Genomic DNA, 18,930 nt, shown 5'->3' on the forward strand with positions numbered 1-18,930 from the left:
GGTAGGAAATTGGCAATTCAACGATTTGATTGTTTCCACAATAGCATGCAACATCTACAGCAATGACTGGCAACAGAATAAATGAACCGATGACCTTTAGGTCTGAGTGAAGTTTGTTTATCTGGATGAAACAATTTAGCTGTCCATCAACCACCCTAGAAAATTATTCACCATGAGCCGTGCCTGGCACAGTAATTTTTAGAGATGATAATGCTCCAAGTCCAAAGGATGTGACTGGGAGACGTGTGCCACGCTGACTACTGATCAGTACAGCAGTCCTCTGTTTATGGAGTACTTATGTTCATGGGTCAGTGCCTGACAAACAATTATAAAATTCTAAAACTGTAACCCATAAATCATTGTGATATTAAAAAAACCAACAAAAAAAAAACCTGCACATTCTATAAATACCCAATAAAACTATTCTCTAATCTTTTTAATGGTGCAAAAAAAAAAAACAGAAGCACAGACAGCAACCTCTTCCCTTCTTCGTACGCACTCAGGTAACAGAACAGCTTTTGCTCACATATTTTGACAATAACATCAGATTCTCAAATGTGGAAGTGTAAACAGGTCAGGATCAGAAAGAAATAAAATCAGCTCACAGAACAAGAAAATCATCCACAGATCCGTGTGAGTGTAACACCATCAACATGTCTGTTAGTCCATGAAGAAGTATTTATGTTGTTGATTTCATTTAGCGATCAAATAGACCATTGGGGGGGGGGGGCATTTTTGTCCACTGTATGACAAGTAAGGGACTTAAAAAAAGAAGAAAAAAAAAAAGAAAACAAGAAACGGGTATGTGGTTAATTTTTCTGCCTGTGGTTCCAGAGAGACATCAGGTGGCAAATTAACCTGGTCTGGATTTTCTTCTTTAAATCTTGAAGTTTAGGATCACAGTTCATCAGCAGGACAGACCTGCAGCAGCTTCTTTCCTGTGGTCCAGCAGTTGGTGCTGAGTTAACATGCTTTTCATAATTCCTCTCTTACACACCTGCTTCCATATTTGGAACCAGTGAACACAAAGCTAATGTGAATTACAGCTATATATTAGCACTTCTCAAACCAACTCACTACAGTCCTTCATCAAAAATCAAGAATTCAGACCCAGCCTCTGTCACAGAGTTTTCCTGCAGCAGACAATAAAAGAATGAATGTGGCTGCTCCGAAAAACTTACAAAAAGAATATCATACACCCATTTCGTTATTTATTTAGAAAGCAAAAAAAAAAAAAAAAAAAAAAAGACACATGAAGCAGTGAACAGATCTCTGCAAGCTGGGATTAAGTCTGGAAAAGAAAGAAGTTTTGTGACTTTCGGTTGTATGCAGGAGCAAGAGAAGAATTTTTAGTGTTCAGTCTGCCCAACTACACTGAGCATTTACAACCATCGTGTCTGAACTGAAAGCACTGTACAGTCTTTTGGGCTTCATGATGATGCTGACAGAGTTCGTGAGTGCACGGCTGTTTGTATACACTGGTCAAAGATGTGTAAGTGTATGTAGGTGTGTATGTGTGTGTGTGTATACGCCTAATCACTGTCACTGAATACATCTGTATACTAGTCAGGATCTCTGAACACACTAGTATACTTGCCAGTGACGTCAAACAGAGCGTGCGTATCTGTACACTTGCATTCTGTTTGCTATGATCTAGAAGGTGCATCCTCAAAGCTGATAATGCTGGACTCTGGGTGCTGCACTCCGCCTGAGGATGGCGCTCCACCGCTCTGTGACATCGAGGAGGAGGAGGTGGAGGAGAGGGAGGCACTGATGGCTCCCCCAGCTGTTCTTGGTGTGGAGGAGGAGGAGGAGGCGTCACGCCCGCCTGATAGGAGCGGCTGCGTGTCGGTTCTGACCTCGTCCTCGTCGTCGTCTTCCTCGTCATCCATGCTGGGCCAAGCAGACTGGTCCTCTACGCGTTTTAGACGCTCGTTCAGAGCTTTCAGGGCCAGTTGTCTGCAAGAAAGAGACGAAGAAAAATGTTCTTCGTTAATACGAGAGCAAAGTAGAGCTGTGCAATGAGGATGGCCTGCTTTGATCGTTTCAGTGCTCAAAACACTAAACTTTCAACATAACAGAGGTGAGGAATGCGTCTCTATGGGTTTCTTTGTTATACAGTTTCAGTGTCTTGTTTCCAAGTTGTGTGCTTAGAGGATTTCAAATGAATGGCTAAATGTGAACATCCTATTCAACTCTTGATACATACACATATCACAGGCTGATTGTGGGTCTTTAATGATAGGCTAAAAATGTCAGACAATAGTTAAATTCAAGAAAATAAAAATATATAAAATGAGTCAAATCTACAACACGGGCCTTTTAGAGAGATTACCATCTCAGTTGCTGTTCCCAAGATTAAGCTTCTGACTCAGTGTTGTGATTAGGGATTATGGATCGTGACACTCTGATTCAACTTTTTCCAGTTACAATACTTTGGCTTCGAGTATCTGACACTGGAATTAAAGCCGAATTCCTGATTCTGAGAAAGAGGCTGGGAATCATTGTTTTAAGGCAACCTCAGACTCAACCTAAACATTGCTTTTCTAACTGTAAAATAAAATGTAACAGATAAATACCTCCCATAATATAAATTCACCAAAACAGTATTTATCTGCACTAGTCTTATTTTAAGTCAGTGTAATAGCCATTAGGCTACTGCAACAAGTGCATACCTCTTCTCAGACACATCATTGAGTCAGCTGATTTCATAGAAATCGAGTTAATGACAATATCTTATGTTACTGCAGTGCAAATAAAGCCTCCCAACAAGTGTTACATTACACTGAAAATAAAGAGAGAGAAAAGCAGATAGGGAAAGCACCGGCAGAGCTTTTCCCTTTTGTCAACTCATTTTATCCAAGTTGGCAGTTAAGCAAAAAAACTGCTGCAAACATAGAAAAATACTGCTGACCCTCTGCTGTTAGTTTCACCCATGCTTCATTTGCTCTTCCACTAGTAATGCTGAGGTGTGGCATAGTTAACAAAGAATCACATAGAACTGAATTAAATAGATCGATCTGCTGTATCGATACCCAATCTAGCTTTCTGAGTCAAGATCGGACATTTTTTTCAAACATATAGCCAAAAAGTCAAGCATACAATATACAACAGTTTGCATATCACAGTTGAACTACAAACAAGCATATAATCTAAACCAGTAAGCTAACTTGTCTGTTTTAAGAGATCTGTGTTAGCACTGAGTGCACTGGTAGGCTTTGTTAGTCTAGACAGAATGCGCATATCACATCTGATCTTTTCTTTAGTTGACCACACCCATAAAATTTCAAAAAATAAAATAGCCGCAGCATGTTAATAATATACATAAGTGTTTAAATTAACATGCATCCTTATTTTGTAAGTTTTTGTACAGTTATGGTTACACAATCTCTTCCCTTACTTTGTAAATTACCAAACATGTCACTAAACACACAAAGTTTTTTTTTCTTCCCCCAAATACTTCATAGATATTCCAATAAAAATGTATATTATTTGTTTTGTTTTGAGCATCTGATATTTTGAGCTGCAACTTAAATGTTTTCTTCTAATAGAATCACAGGAATAAAATTCTACTGTGGACATATTTGAACCATTTATTTAATGATGCAGAGGACTGTGGATCCAATTGTTGCCTTAAAGTGGGCATTGATTTTACATTTTAGACCTTATCCTTCATTTGAAACAAACAGATGAAGGCAAAAATAACACTTTATACAATACTGCACTGCAACAGACTTGGGTTGGTCGTATCCAATTCCTGAGTTTCAGTTAATCATATGTTTGTACAGATGCAAATATTTAACTCCTTGTTTGACCTCACTCACCTTCTCCTTTCTGCATCCTGTGGGTCTGTCCCTGGTAGGCTGATAGTGATGGAGGAGGGTGCCCCCACATCATATCTCTTGACCATCTTCCTGCACACCTTCATCTTCACCAGGGCAGAGTGGACGAGTCCCGCCAGCAGTCCCACAGCTGGCTGCACTGCCTCTGGGAAGAAACTTGCAAAGGCAAAGTGGTCTGACATATCCCCACGGCCCCGGCTGTGCCTCTGGTAAAAGCGCAGGTAGACCCAGCCAGACAGTGTACCATAACTGTATGCAGCCAGGGGAGCAGAGCTGTCAAGCAACCCAGACAGGCGCAATAAAGCCAGGAGGAGGAGGACCAAAGCCGGCGCTGCTTTGAGTCTCACCTGAGATGGGAGGAACAGAAAGATTTTAGTTCTGGTGAACAAAAATCATGAAGGAAGATACCATTTTATACATGTTGGCTGGAAATTCCCCCGATCTACTCAAGTCAGTTGGATACAGAACTGGAAAAACAACTGGTTAGATGCCAGTTAAATAGGAATCATAGTCAAAAGGGTTCAATGTTTCAACAAAGTTCCTAACCTGGTCAACTGAGACAGACAGATTAGGGAGAAGTGACCCAGTTTTACTCAAACTCATAACAAGCACAAAAAGCAAAAATTAGGGCAGCTAAAGCAGAGTGGCCAAGTGGTTTCAGAAACATTAGGAATATGCTGCTAATGTGTGCTTCAGCAAGAAAAACTAAACCCTGATCTGGACGCAGAGTAAGCTGCTCTGCAGACAAGCAGGAAATTTAATCCTAAAATGTAAATTGACAGATTACACTTTAGTGTGGATGAGAATAACATGCTTAAACTGGGGGACACAGGCCAACTAGAGCAAACACTCAACAGCATTATCAACATACATGTCCTTATGCAGTGATACATTATTACCATATAATGCCATTAATAGTAAAAACTGAATGGGGGGGGGGGGATTACATTTGGATGAATGAAACCTCTGAAAAAGTTTTATATTTGCAACATAATTTTTACTGGAATATATGCATCGCAGGAATGTGGATTTTTTAAAAATGTTTTCTTCTGTCCAGCAGCATTTTTCCTTGCTCCATATGGACTTTGGGAGCATCACTTTTAAGTGTTAGCATGACTGGCACACAAAGAGTAAAGGCAATAAGTCAGTGTTATCTAAGCTGACAGAAATCTATGTTTTGTTGTGTCTCATCAGTCCTTTTTTTATATATATATATTTTTTTTATTTATTATTAATTAGCCTTACCTGTGGCACTCTGAGCACTGTAGTATCCCCCATGGTCTGCTTTAGTGCCACCAGGACACCTCCCAGGAACCCGGCTGCTCCATGGATACGCACAGCAAACAGGAAGTCCAGGTCAAAGGTAGCCACATAGGTGAGGAGGTAGGAGAAGCCTGCTAAGAGGCCTGCAGACACATTAACCACTGCAAAAAAGATCAGGAGCTCCAGAGCACCCCACAAAGGCTCCAGGAGGCGCCCACAGGCCATTACTGTCCCCACATTGGCTGCCACACCCCAAACGTGCTGCTCCACCACCCCATGGGTTACCAGAGTCCACACCCAAAAGTTGGGTGGAAAAAGGTAGCCCGGAGTCACCCCCAGTGCATATGGAGTGTCGACAGCCCATGAGAGCAGGTATAGTAGAACAACTAGAGCACTTATAGCTTTTACTACAACACTGGTGCTGGCAAGGGCAGCCAGGAAGTGTTGTTGTGCCACGGGCAGGTAACGATTCATTGTGGTCTGTCTTGAAGGGGGTCCTCCCTGAGCAACTCAGCCCAAGAGAGTAAAAAAGCAAAACCAGTGGCCTGCTGGTGTAGCACTGGTTGGATGATGGTGTGAGATCAATAATGCCAAGCAAAACAGGAGACACCTGTGGGTCCTGGCAGCATCAAAATCCACACTTCTCTGTGAGCCTTCATCCGTGTACCGTCTGTGAAGTGGGCATAGGCAGTTATAGTGATCAATACAGTAAAGCTCTCCTCTTCCTGTACATGTTTGTTAGCAATTGTATAAAAACGTGTTAAATGAGTTTGAAGCAACTGATCTAACTTTCAAAGGTTAGCGAACAGTGGAAAAACAACAACAGTTTAACAAGGTAACAAACTTTGGGCTTCAGCAGATAAGGCTTACGATACGATAACCTTCGCTAGGACATTTTAATCAAGCTGGCGACCTTCAGTCGGTGTAGACAAAAGCAGGAAAAGCTTAAAAATCACCACCAGTCACAGGGCAGGTGCTATGAATCAAATATGCAAACCCTAAGAGAAGCAAATATAGCTAAATACTCGTTTCTTCAGAGGAGCCTCGCTGAGTTAGCTTGTAAACACGGGGTAGCTAAGGTTAGCCAGCTGTCAAATTGAGAAAGTGTATTCAGTCACTTTATGTCCACCACTGAAGAGCAGAAGCGGTTTCGTGTGAGTGTAAGACAGGGTAGCTAGGATCAGTAAAACCTGGTCCAGGAAACAAACCCACCGAGCTCCTGTTCTTAGTCCTCTGCGCTTTCTCGGCCCGGGGTAGCCTGAGGGTTTCCCGTCGCTAGCAACAGGCCCTCAAAACAATATTAGAGACGTTCCTGAACCAGCGTCGGCTCTCATATAGTTCATAGTCTTTTTCATACGACCCTAGCTTCATTCGTTTATTTTACTGTTCTTCTGTCCTTTCAAAGCAGGTTGTCAGAGAAAATAATATTACCTTAGCAGGCACTTCTCCTCCCAGAAACACCACTCAGCTAACTGACCTGCGCTGTCTGCCACCGTCATCAACAATCGGTGAAAAAACGTCGACACGTAACTTCTGGACAGCAGAGCACTCTGGGAAACTGAGTTTTTTTTTTTCTTTTTCAAACGTAATTAGTTACGTGAACTCTATCCATAAAATCAGTCTGTAAATGGTGACTTGGCTTTTTGCTCTTCATTTATTTACATACTTTATTTTAATTATACTATAGTTTTAAGTTTTATATTTCAGCTTTGCTCATATTTACTCATGGTACTTTGACTTGAAACACTTCTTTCTCCATGATGCTTTTAAGGAAAAGGGTCAACATACTTCTTCCACCACTGTTAGCTGTGTCCTGAACATTGTGTTACAACATGGTAAAACATTTCACTTCATTTCAACTGTATCCTTATGATATTTATGACAGAAATATTAATCATTTTTTGTTGTTTTTTTTTTTTGCACCTTTCATCTACAAAAAAAAAAAAATGTTGCTGCTCCCTTTATGTAATTTATAACCTGATCTAGGCAAAAATTACTCAGATGCATTCATGTTGTTGTGAACAATTAGAACTCACAGCACATTCACAAGAGAGAGAGAGAGAGAAGACAAGCCTCATACAGCTGGGTCAGAACAAGAAAAGGAACAACACACAAAGCAGCTTTCAGTTCAGTTGCAGAAAAGGAAAGACTTCAGTCATCACTGTATAACAAATAAAAGCAACCGGAGACATATTTGATATTTATTGTGTGTCAGGGCCATCCATAAAATAAGCACTACCATACTTACTCCATTTTACATTTATAAATAATATGTAGATCCATGCAGTCTAAAAAACACTGTGGTTTTACCACCAACTACATCCTGATTTACTTCTGGCTTTGACTTTAAATACTCTAGCTCAGTGGCACAACTTAAGTTCTAAATATTACATGTATAGTGATGGTGGGGGTGACTGCATCTTGTCCTGTCTGTTTCTTCAGTGCAGTCGTCATGCCAGTTATCCAGCTAGCTGGATTGGTCTTTGCGAAGCCATCTCTCTGTATAAAGGACACACATGAAATGAAACAACATACTGCCTATGATTATTCAGACACCTCCCATTAGAAACAAAGATGATCTTTATACCATTTTTCTTTTGGTGACCGCAGTACATAACACTGAAAAACAGCAGCAAATTAAAGTTTACATCTCTTTTGCTGTTCAGGGTCATATTTATAAATAAGCTTAAGCTTAAGCTTAGTGGCTGGTTTCTGCCACTCATTTTATTTAATTTTTTTCACTCATAAGTCAAAATTTTGGGTTATCAACTTTGACTTAACTCATAATTGGGGTTAGGGAGCATGGTTAGGGTCGGTCTGAGACTAACTCAAAATGGTGAGAACTTAATTTAAGATTTACCCTCACCTACCATCACCAAAAAACAAAAACAAAAAAACTTCATGTGGCCTTCAGATTAGCTCAAGAACAGCTTCATGGAATGGGTTTCAATGGCTGAGCAGCTGCATCCAAGCCTTACATCACCAAGCACAATGTAAAGCATTGGATGCAGTAGTGTAAAGCACACTGCCACTGGACTCCAGAGCAGTGGAGATGTGTTCTCTGGGGTGATGAATCACACTTCTCCATCCGGCAATCTGATGGATGAGTCTGGGATTAGCGGTTGCCAGGAGAACAGTACTTTTTTGACTACATTGTGCCAAGTGTAAAGTTTAGTGTGTGTGTGTGTGTGTGTGTGTGTGTTTGGTGGTGAAGAACTTGACTGGCCTGCACAGAGTCCTGACCTCAACCCAACAGAACACGTTTGGGATGAATTAGAGCAGAGACTGTGAGTCAGGCCTTCTTGTCCAACATCAGTGTCTGACCACACAAATGTGCTTCTGGAAGAATGGTCAAAAATTCCCACAAACACTCCTGAACGTTATGGAAAGTTTTCCCAGAAGAGTTGAAGCTGTTATAGTTGCAAAGAGTGGGACACTTCTTTTTGCCCCCCCCCCGTTTTTCTGCTTTGGCTTTTTCAATGCCCATTTAAGACTCCAGGCTATTATGGTTATTACTTACAGTAAAAAGATCACTGTAGCTAATTACAGATTTTTTTTATGGCTGTGGTAACACCAAAGCCTGAATATTTTGAGTGAATATTTATCTCAATATTGAAGAAAAACAATAGACCTAATAACTGAAATGTGTATCTGACTTAAGAGAAATCCCCAACTTTAAGTGCTTCAGGCATTTTGACACAATTAAAAACACTCAAAATAATTCTAACCGTAACCCCTACTGCAAGTCTCACTTTAGATTACACAAGCATTAACTGACATTAACATGCAAACGCTATAGTTACTTCATTACAAATATACAGCAGAACCTTTTCCAAGTAAGTTTTCTTCTTCACATCTGTTTTAAGCTTAGATGTCCTGTGTGTCTGCACGTGTGTGTGCTTATGCGGTAAAAGCAAGCAAGCGCTATATCTACAGATATGAACCAATTAAGAAAAGTATTATTAGAACATGTTTCTTTTTATTTACAAAGTTTGAAAAACAAACAAAAAAAAAAACAAAAGGATGCAATCCAAGGTCATACACATTGTCCACACAACAAGCTTTTGACTGGAGCCAATCCTCAAAGACAGCAGATTTAATCTCCTCCTCGGCTAAAATGGAATTCAGACAGTCGGCTCTGCTTTTCCGACCGACTCGACTTGTATAAATAAATATGTAAATTCAAGTAGAAAGCTATGAAACTAAAGAGCAGTGGGTCTGCGCAGCGAATGCTGAGCTGACAACCAAACAGTTCAACACTGAGCAAACTTGCTCGTCTGCCATCACTGGGTTGATGACACACATGGACAATTTCTGGTGATATGGTAACACACCACAAAAAAAAAAAAAGAAAACAAAGGGGGAGAAGCACTTGATATTGTTTCCTTTTCAGATGATGAGTGTGCTGGGCTGCCTCAGTTTCTGACCCATTACCTGTGATTGTGCTAACATGCACACAAACGGCTCATATTGCTCAGATTTAATACTTATATTTATAATTATCTGAGCTCATAAATAGGAAATTATTTCAACACCGCGCAGTTGCTAAATATCCCTGGTGCCATTTTTTTTTGGTTTCTCGTTATAAACAGCTTATCAGTTATCAGATATGGTATTTGGCCTATGCTATCCTGGATATTAATGCGCTTAATAACACACTAAGGAGTTGGTCCACATGAAAGTTCTGCACAGTTTCACATGTGTTGGGTCAGACTGGCTTATCATTAGTTCTTTAAAAAACAAAATCTGTAGTAACAATACTAATATGACCGTAAAACAAGATCATGAGACAAATGGAAGCCAAAAAGACATTGTACAAAAATAAAAAATACAAATGAATAAATATGCACTGTCATAAATAAATTAATTTGGTAAATTCAAACATTGTAGAGAGCAAAAAATGAAACACAAGTAAACTTACAGTTTCAGTATGAAGAACAAATACATGGAAGAAAAAAAAAAAAGGACAAGTGATGCTGAGCCTTAACTTGACGATGTTTCATCTTTAACAAAAGAGCCGGCGGTTTTTAAAGCTCTTCCTGCAGCTGTTTAGGACCGGGGGTGGGTGGTTGTGGGGGGTGCAGACCACTCTGTGTGATCAGCTGGAACAGCAGATCGATGGTTTACATCTAGAGCCTGACGAGACAGGATTTTTAAGACCAATACCGATACCAATATTTGGTGAGTCTAAAAATCTGGTATATCAGCTGATATTTTTTTCTTTCAGATATAAACAGATTTCCCTAACATTTGTTATTTTGTAGTTATTTATGAGTCCTCACTAAAATTTGATAGTGTAGTTTATCTTGTTTTATTGTCACAACAAGTTGTGGATTACTTGTCATCTGATATACAAACTGTGCAACATCAACACTCATAAGGTCGCTGAAGTGCATTTCTCCTATCTCTTATTTACGTTTTTAAACTTTCCATTTATCATCCATTATAAATGCCAATACCGAAATATCGGCAAAAAGCTAATATCGGCCTATCGGCTCCAGTTACAGCAAATTTAAAAGGGAACTTGGTCACACAGCAAAGCTTTTCCAGCTTTCATCCAGCCAAACACAGACTGGCATCTTTTTATAGTGCAGAGATGGATATGTACTTCTCAACCTGTAGCTGTGAGGCTGCCGCAGAGAGCGCGTGGCTGCGGTGGATTTTAAATCTGCTCGACATTATTTGGTCTCTTAAGACACAATCCTCTTTGACGGAGGTTCCTGATGTGCTTCTGATGTGCTGTTTGCTTTTTTTTTTTCTTTTCTTTTCTTTTATTTTTTTTTTTTTTGGCAAAGCTACATCATCTCTCCTAAAAAAAAAAAAAGAAAAAGGTTTGGTTTCACATTGACCTCTGTTCAGAAAACGAGATGAAACAGAGAAAGAAAAATGAAAAACAGCAGAGCAGAATTGAAATCTGACTCAGAACACGTTAACGAACCGAGTAACACGAGTTTCTATTTTTCTTTTTTCTTCTATTTTTTTTAAATGATTCCTTTTGCAACCCTTAAAAACACAACACGCAGATACAAACACAGTAATTACACGAGCGTAACCAAAAGTCCAGGTTGCAAGCTCAGTTCCTCTGGGGTTGTACAAACACATATATAGGCTTGAGTGAGTGTTTTGCATCATTTTTCACTAGGCTACAGTAAGACTGTGGGTGAGATTCAGAGAGCCACGGTGACTGTCTGTCTCCCTTTACCTCCCCTCTTTCACAGTTAACATTCAGAAAGATGGCGGCAAAAAGGCATTTTCTGTTGGTTGTTTCTCCGCTACAAGGAGGACACCTCACTAGGACACAGTTTTTTTTTTCTCCTCATTTTCACCTGGCTGTCTTTTTTTTAGGCAATCAGAGATTACATAAATATAAAATACACGCACAAAAAAGGAAAAAAATACAATAAAATCAGATCTTCCCACATCTGATGCCTAAATAGAAGGAGTCTTTTCAAAAAGGCCTGGTGTAAAGGCATTTGATTAAGCATACATTCTTTCATTAGAGTTTTAAAGTCTCAGTAAATATCTTTAACCTCATCCTCAGAGCATAACTGTTTCTTCAGTATTCCAATATGATCCCATTTCTTTTCTGTTTTCCTTCAAGAACAAACTCTTACAATACACCTGTCCTGGCAGTGAGTTATTTTTAAGTTCAGTCAAAAAAGCTCTCCAAGTTCGGGGTGATGTAACCATTTCTTTTTGCTGTTTTAAGTAATATTCAGTAGCAACAAGTGACAGACAATACCATTTCAGTTGCAAAATAAATTGTGCTACCAGCTAATGTAATTGGCAAACCTGCTTTGTTAAGTGACTCCACCTCATCTTTTTTAATTAGCTGAAAGCAAAAAGTCTCAACATTTAGCAAAGCTTCAGAACTAGAATCTCTAAAAGTTAACAGTACAACTAGTGGCCATTTGTGTTCACTACAGGCCCATACTCAGCAGTACTCAGTCCAGTGATACGCATTTTAATGCCGGTATTGGACAAAAGAAAAAAATTGGAAGCCCAGAGTCCTCGGATTTTCATTTTCTCCTTGCTTCTGGAGGGTTTTTAAGCCTTTCACGGGATTCATTTTCTGATATTCAGCATCACGATTATCACTCCAGTCTCTGTTAAATCCTCATTCAGACCATTTCTTCAAGGCAAGTAGAGATGAGCAGAGGAAACACTTCAGCAGGGGCTCACTTATCAATATCTTAAATGTCTGTCATTGTTTTTCCATTTAATTTCTTTTTTTTTTTTGGCCTTGACTCTTGGAAAGCTGCATCCTGGCAAATAGGGTGTCATCCTTTTTTGATGACTATTACAATTTCTGAAAGCATTCTCAAGAAACCACATCATTCTTCTGTCACTGTCCCCTCACCTCAATTACATCATCATCGTCATCTGAGCTGCTGATGCTGCTGACATTCCCGCTGTTCACCAGAACCAGGCCTCGCTGGCCCTCAGATCGAGCTGAGGGGGAGAAGGAAGATGGGGAAGATGAGGAGGAGCTGGATGCAGCGGTAGGAGGATACTGGGACAAGAAACTGGCTCCAGCTGGGCCAGGAGTAGCAGCTGGGCCTGGCACCCCTCCAGGGAGCATTGAGCTAGTGTAAAGGCTTGCCAGAGATGGACTATAGGACAGAGGGAAGCCCGGTGGGAGCATCCCAGCCATACTAGCCATGTTGGAGCTCAGCATGAATGGTGGCAAGGCTCCTGAAAGTGAACTGGCAGCTTTGACTGATGCAGAGGATGATGATGTTGAGGAGGAAGAGGAGACAGCAGAAGCGGTGGTTGTTGTCGATGAAGAGGCGGGAGAGGAAGTGGGAATAGTGCCGGCTCCACCCATGTTCCACCCATGCCGATCTGGGTACACGTAACTAGGGTCGCTCAGCTGAGTGTGGGGTGGGGGGAAGTAATGTGAGCCTGCCCCCATGAAGAGTGGATGCCCCATCGAACCACCCAGCATGGCAGAGTTTAGACCCATTGGAGGGAGGCCATAGCCCCCAGTGAAGGGGAAGCCCTGCGAGGCCAAGGGGGCTGAGGAGTGCTTGCTGGCAGAAGGCTGCTTACTGGCCCGCTCATCCAGGGAGGGGGTAGAGGCTTTACGCTTGGAGCCTGTTCTCAGGTCTTGGGCGGCAGTGGCATCCATGTTGGGCTGAATTACATTAGTCACAGAGGCATCATGGTGACACAAATTTCCACTTGCCACACTGCTCCCACTGGTCTGAACCACATCGCTCTCTGCCGGCTGAAGGCCGGAGCCCGCTGCAGCACTCGCTCCTGTACCGCTCGTGTAGCGCTGCAACTCGTTAATGATCTCTGGGCTGTCAGGTGAAAGAGGGCGGGGCACGGTCTTGGGTGATAGGCAACCGTTACTGACATGAGTGGAAGCCTCTGGAGGGGGTGCTTGCGAGCCTGAGAAGAAAAGAAAGATTGGATTTTAGCTTTAGGAGAAGAATTCAAGCATCAACACAGGCTCAGTTTACTGAAAAAATACTAAAGTCACTCAGTAATATCACAGTGCTATATTTCTGAGGTGGCGTGTAAATAACTAGGCTTCCATGTTTTTGGAGGAGTACTTGTAAGTAAATCATCTTACCTTTGGGTGGTGCTGTTGAACTCTCCTCCACTGTCTTGGCCTTATTAGCTGCTCTGATGGCAAAGATTCGGCCATCAGATGTCCTGATGTAAGTCCCTATAAAAGCCAAAGGCAAATAAAAATGTTAATACATCAAGGAGTTGATTTAAATGAAGTTCAAGCTCTTTAATCAGAATAAAGAGCAATGTTTTGATTTTTTTTTTTTTTTTATTTATTACATGTTTTTGCCTGACTAATAACACAAATACAATTTTTTTTTTTTTTAATTTTCAGTAAGACAAAGAAAAACAGTAACTTCTCAGATTTGAGAAGCTGGAACAAGCACACAAATAGCTGCATTTTTTTGGCCACCACACAAAATAATTTCGAGGTATAATAAAGTGGTATTATACCTTTTGTGCCCCTGATGACATGGATACTCTCTCCAGCGGTGATCCTGGCCTGGACATCTGTTGAGCTGTTGGTGCCTGGAATTACTATGTCTATAAAGTGACCAAAAAAGATAATTCAAGTTTAAGACCATCTCAAAATATTAATCACTATTATTGACAGAAAAGATGATGATAAAATGGAATGCGTGGACAATTTGCATACCAGTAGTGGTGACAATTTTCTGTACAAACACCCCAGCTTTTTGCAGGCAGTTGACAGGGAAGCCTCCGAGGCTGGATTTAGAAGAGTCAGTGCCTGGGGCAGAGCCTGTGGACACCTGGCGGGGCATCATAGGAACTGGAGTTGACTGGACTGGCCTGACACTGGCCACCGGCTTCTCCTCAGTGGGAGGGCGCCTGGATAAAGAGATTATTTTTTTTACTCTTAATTTATGACTTGCCTTTATTTTTTAAGAAGATTTACCTGTGACAAATGCTCAACAACGTAAATAAGATTTAGAGATAATTTAAGAACTGTATTTACTGTAGCCTGTTAGCATGTTGGCTTTACAGCAGTAAATAACTAACCAGTTTCTCTGGCTGAAGGCAGGGATGTTGGTAAGGCTCTGGTCACTGGCGGGGTAGTAGTGAGCATAGGAAGGGCGGGTGTATGGCACTGAGGCCCTCTTTTCATCTTCGTAGCCCTTCTTTGCAGCTTTCTTCTCTGCATTGCTCAGCTTCAGCTCCCTGCGGTCTATCAGCAGGGACTCGTGGGGGAATGGTTGCTGGAAAGGAGGAGATGGAAAGGTGATCAGTGTTCTGCTCCAAGTACACATGATTTACCTTGCTTACAATGCCCTCATCCTAGCTTTTAGACTGATATTTTTACCAATTCACTACAATACAATCTATGAGAGTGCCAACTAGGAGCTTCTTTGCCTTTCAAATCCAGCTAAAAAAAAAAAAAAAAAAATCCTGTAAGCCACATCAGGTTTAATTATGTGGTGACTCATCACCTCTTAAAGCACCAGAACCTCGCAAGCGATTCAAAAGAGCATTTTAAATGTAAAGCGTAATTGTAACTCCTCGGTGTAATTCCCATCTATAACTGTATTCCAAAAATGGATTTAAATGGCAATTACGGACACATTTGACGATGTCATTCTGTTGTAATGGCAGCTAGCGGCTTATTAAATTAGCAGAGAACTCTAAAATATGCCTGGAAAAAGCTTACTAAGGAAGATTTCTGTCTGTAGAAAATTTTTTTTTATCTTCACAAAACCGCAGTGAAAATGCTAAAACTACAGCCTGGAAGGCAGGAAAGCCCATGTTCTTTTTCTAATCACCTCTAGAGGGCATACGGAGAGAACACATTTCCTCATACCTTTGTAATGAGGTGGGGATAAAGATGCAGACCCTTCCTGAGGACGCTCTCCATGCTGTCGTGGGGCTGCAGGTGGATGCTAGAGGGGTCTGGTTCCTCTTCCACAAAATGAAGAAGAGACTCAACTTCTCTCCTGGTGAAGGTCAGCACGGGGTTCAGGTCATCCACAACACGGTCTGACGGATAGAAAGGAAAACCAAAGAGAAAAACTAAGATGCTGAGTTTAAATTAATTGTATGTTTTAAAAAAGGAGGATCTAAGAACATATGGAGGCAAACCCTTAAAAAGCTAGATAGAAATGCCTGAATTCCAGCGGCCTCAAAGTATCCATCAGAGCCGACAAAGCTTACAGGAAACACTTGAGACACTTCACACTGTCAGACAAGAGCCTCTTGGGAGAAGAGCTCCGACTTTACGTCAGAACTTATTATTTAGTTTCAGGGGTTCTGTTCACACAGAGGAATCTGCACTAGGTGGGATTTTGCTGAATTTGAATACTGACAGATGTTCGACACAGCTGTGATCTGAGGGAACTGAAAGCGAGGATGGCTGGGGCTGAATACAATCTAAATGTCAGTTTTTCCTCAATTTTTCCTATTTTAGTTATTTCTGGTTAAAAATACAGTATGTTATACAGAAAATATCATGCCACTGAAGGGTTAACATGCACATATTTTAGGAGCGGTCATAGACAGTTATTTCACTGCACTGTTGTAACTCTGCAGTGTTTTCACATGTATCCAACTCACCAGACATGCCCTGTTTGGAGATCTGGCGGTCGTAGATCTTCTTCTCCAGTGTGAAGTCGCACACCAGCCGGTAGATGTGACACGGCTTCCTCTGCCCATAGCGGTAGACGCGGCACACGGCCTGGGCATCGTGGCATGGGTTCCAGGAGGCATCAAAAACCACCACGCGGTTTGCCCCAATCAGGTTCACACCGAGACAACCAGCCCTGAGGCCCAGACAGGACAGCAATATGATGATTAGTTGTTTTAAGATTATGGCCTTAGGCATTAATATAATTGGTGTGGAGAGTGTGTTACCTGGTTGAGAGCAGAAAAACCCATGCAGAGGTGTTGGAGGGGTCATTGAACTGGTTTATCAGTCTCTCTCTCTCTGAGGCTGTTGTGCTTCCATCCAGCCCTTCACAAGATCACACAAGAAATACATACAATATTTAGAAACGCTATTAGAAATGGCTTCATAAAATATAAAGAATTAAAAACAAATCCATTATATAGATGAACACCACAACTACAACAATTGTGAATGCTAACGCTGGCTTGCAGAAAATTATAAATCAACATCTAGCTGTTATTAAAAAACACCAGCAGGTGGCAGCACTCATGGCAAGTCAATGAGAATAGTAGCACCGAAATCACTGCAGTCAGTTTCCCCATTAGCGGCTCAGTTTTGCAGTGACTGCAATGTACAGAAAATTCATATTACCTCCCCTGAGCTATATCTGTTTTATACTGCTTTACAATATAGGAACCCCCCCCCCCCCCCGATCACTTACTGTAATAGTTGAGGTTGCGGACCCAGTTTTGGTTGGGTCTGCCTCTGGGTGCACTGGGTGATGGAGGCACTGGTCTCTTAGCCAAAAAATCCTCGATCACGGTCAGCGTGGATAAGCTCTGACTGCAGGGAGGCAGACAGAGGGGGAATAAGAAATTTGATCCATTGTGCATGAGTGTAAATAATTAAATACTACTTAATCAGAAAGTAAGGCTGAGAAAAGCCTACAGTGGAAGATTCTTAAATCTTTTTCTCCCCTTTTTAGTTTTCTTCCTTTCTAATCAAAAACAATCTGGACCTTAGAGCTTTGTGCATCTTTTACCTGAAGACGAGGAGTTTGTCTCCCTTCCTGACGCTCTCCTCTATCAGATGGAAGAGCAAAACCATCTTTGCGGAGTTCTCCAGGAGGCCGGGCTTGTAGTCGTTCATGATATCCTTTGCCTGGCCATGTGAGAAGATAGACTGAGAAACTGCTCACAGATCAGCTTTACAGGTTGTTCCTATATAAGCGGTTTTCACAGATTTTGAAGAAGTGAGGTTACACACAAAAAGTATGGCTGAGTTCTAAATGCCCACATGTGTGTATGTGCGATTTAATGCATCGGCATCATGTAAAAGCAGTTGTTGACTTTCATATGATTGCTCTCTTGACTTAAGTCTTCCAACATACCCATTCGTATGTGATGACCTGATTGGCTTTCTCTTGTAGCTGGTTAAGACTCAGGCTGCCGACGGGGTTGGGATTGTCCAGGTTCTTGGGCTTTTGATTGGGTGCAGCTGAACATCGTCCCGCAGAGGTGATGTCATCAAGGTCTAAATCCTGGTCACTTGCCAGGTTTTCCTTCTGCAGAGCCTCGTACAGCACGTCTGGATGGTTCCAGATCTGAAGAATAACATTAATTTATAGAAATTTAATTATCATCACTGGTGAAACTCAACTTCATAAGTTTACGTTAGAAATCCAGACGCATGCTCACACTCCTCACCTTGCAGCAGACACAAAATGCTTTCAGCGGGTTGAGGCTGAGCCAACCCGTGTTTCCTGCCTCTCTGAAGCGGTTCATGAACTCTGTGTAGAGCGCCCTCTGCAGGGGAGACAGACGCACTAAAATCACATGCTCCTCCTTGGAAGGCAGCTGGTCCTTCAGGACATCATGGCCTCGTCTGGATTAAAGACAAATTACAATCAATATTCGCAAAACCGTATTAAAATTGAGCCAGTGTTGACAGGTTTAATTTAAGGGTGACTGCCCTTTGCCTCTTACCTCTGTACAAAGCCCTCCAGCAGGCTGTGCAGGACGTGGCTCCTGTACCTCATCAGCTGGATATCCTGAGGCGTGCTGTCCACACACTGCCCGTTCAGAATGGGACGCTCAAACATGTTGCTGAATTCCTGCCGCGTACCTGAAACGTGTATGGGTTGTGAAAGCTGCGGTTATAACATTAACTGCTAATGCATATCTTCTGAAATGAAGCAAAGATCTTGCTCCGCACCTAGAAAATCGGGTCGGACAAAGTCGACCATGCACCAGTATTCAATCAGGTTGTTCTGGAGCGGATAGCCGGTGAGGACCACACGGCGTCTGGTTCGGATGTTCTTTAGCGCCTGCGACGTGCTGGCGTGGCAGTTCTTGATGCGATGTCCTTCGTCGCAGATTACCACATCTGGACCGGGCCGAGCCAAAGCCTTCTCGATACCTGAGAGAACAAGTGATATTGACGCCTGATTCATTTTTAATGAAATTTGCTATTCCAGCTGTTCCTGCAATGTGACACGAGATTTCTGCTCTTTCCATTTCTACTTTTTCTTCTGTATCTCCTTCACTTTCTCTCCTTGGTCTCCTCTCCCTGTCCCCCTTTTTCATCCCCTGCAACTTTATCATCTTTCCGAGTCTCTCCAACCTTTTAGTAGCTCTTGCTGCCTGTCCTCTTCATCCAGGTCAATGACGACAGGTCCTGCTGCTTTCT

General features: G+C 41.7%; 2 protein-coding genes across 4 annotated transcripts in view; both read right to left on the bottom strand.

Moving 5' to 3' along the window:
• Positions 1-421: 421 nt before the first annotated feature.
• LOC115782494 (transmembrane protein 115-like) lies at positions 422-6,663 on the bottom strand. Of its 2 annotated transcripts, none has more exons than XM_030732678.1 (4): positions 6,537-6,663; positions 5,088-5,775; positions 3,825-4,189; positions 422-1,959 (listed from the first exon to the last, which is right to left on the bottom strand). In XM_030732678.1, the coding sequence occupies exons 2-4, from the start codon at positions 5,577-5,579 to the stop codon at positions 1,647-1,649; spliced, it is 1,170 nt and encodes a 389-aa protein (XP_030588538.1). In that variant the 5' UTR covers positions 5,580-5,775; positions 6,537-6,663; the 3' UTR covers positions 422-1,646. The 2 variants fall into 2 exon arrangements, with proteins under 2 accessions (XP_030588538.1, XP_030588539.1); XM_030732679.1 differs by having other exon boundaries at positions 6,318-6,618.
• Positions 6,664-9,132: 2,469 nt separating this feature from the next.
• Positions 9,133-18,930, bottom strand: part of LOC115782493 (helicase ARIP4-like) — a 36,123-nt gene continuing 26,325 nt past the window's right edge. For both annotated transcript variants that reach the window (XM_030732676.1, XM_030732675.1), the window contains exons 8-22: positions 18,865-18,930; positions 18,457-18,660; positions 18,228-18,366; positions 17,949-18,126; positions 17,633-17,845; positions 17,285-17,403; positions 16,964-17,085; positions 16,488-16,587; positions 16,191-16,396; positions 15,442-15,617; positions 14,646-14,842; positions 14,281-14,474; positions 14,079-14,168; positions 13,687-13,782; positions 9,133-13,502 (exon numbers count right to left, since the gene is read on the bottom strand). The exon at positions 18,865-18,930 is cut by the window's right edge and continues 131 nt beyond it. In XM_030732676.1, the coding sequence (XP_030588536.1) occupies positions 12,451-13,502; positions 13,687-13,782; positions 14,079-14,168; positions 14,281-14,474; positions 14,646-14,842; positions 15,442-15,617; positions 16,191-16,396; positions 16,488-16,587; positions 16,964-17,085; positions 17,285-17,403; positions 17,633-17,845; positions 17,949-18,126; positions 18,228-18,366; positions 18,457-18,660; positions 18,865-18,930 (3,152 nt within the window). In that variant the 3' untranslated portion in view covers positions 9,133-12,450. The remainder of the gene's footprint in view (positions 13,503-13,686; positions 13,783-14,078; positions 14,169-14,280; positions 14,475-14,645; positions 14,843-15,441; positions 15,618-16,190; positions 16,397-16,487; positions 16,588-16,963; positions 17,086-17,284; positions 17,404-17,632; positions 17,846-17,948; positions 18,127-18,227; positions 18,367-18,456; positions 18,661-18,864) is intronic.

The sequence above is a fragment of the Archocentrus centrarchus genome, chromosome 7 (genome assembly GCF_007364275.1).
Source record: "Archocentrus centrarchus isolate MPI-CPG fArcCen1 chromosome 7, fArcCen1, whole genome shotgun sequence".
In the NCBI taxonomy this organism is placed as follows: Eukaryota; Metazoa; Chordata; class Actinopteri; order Cichliformes; family Cichlidae; genus Archocentrus; species Archocentrus centrarchus.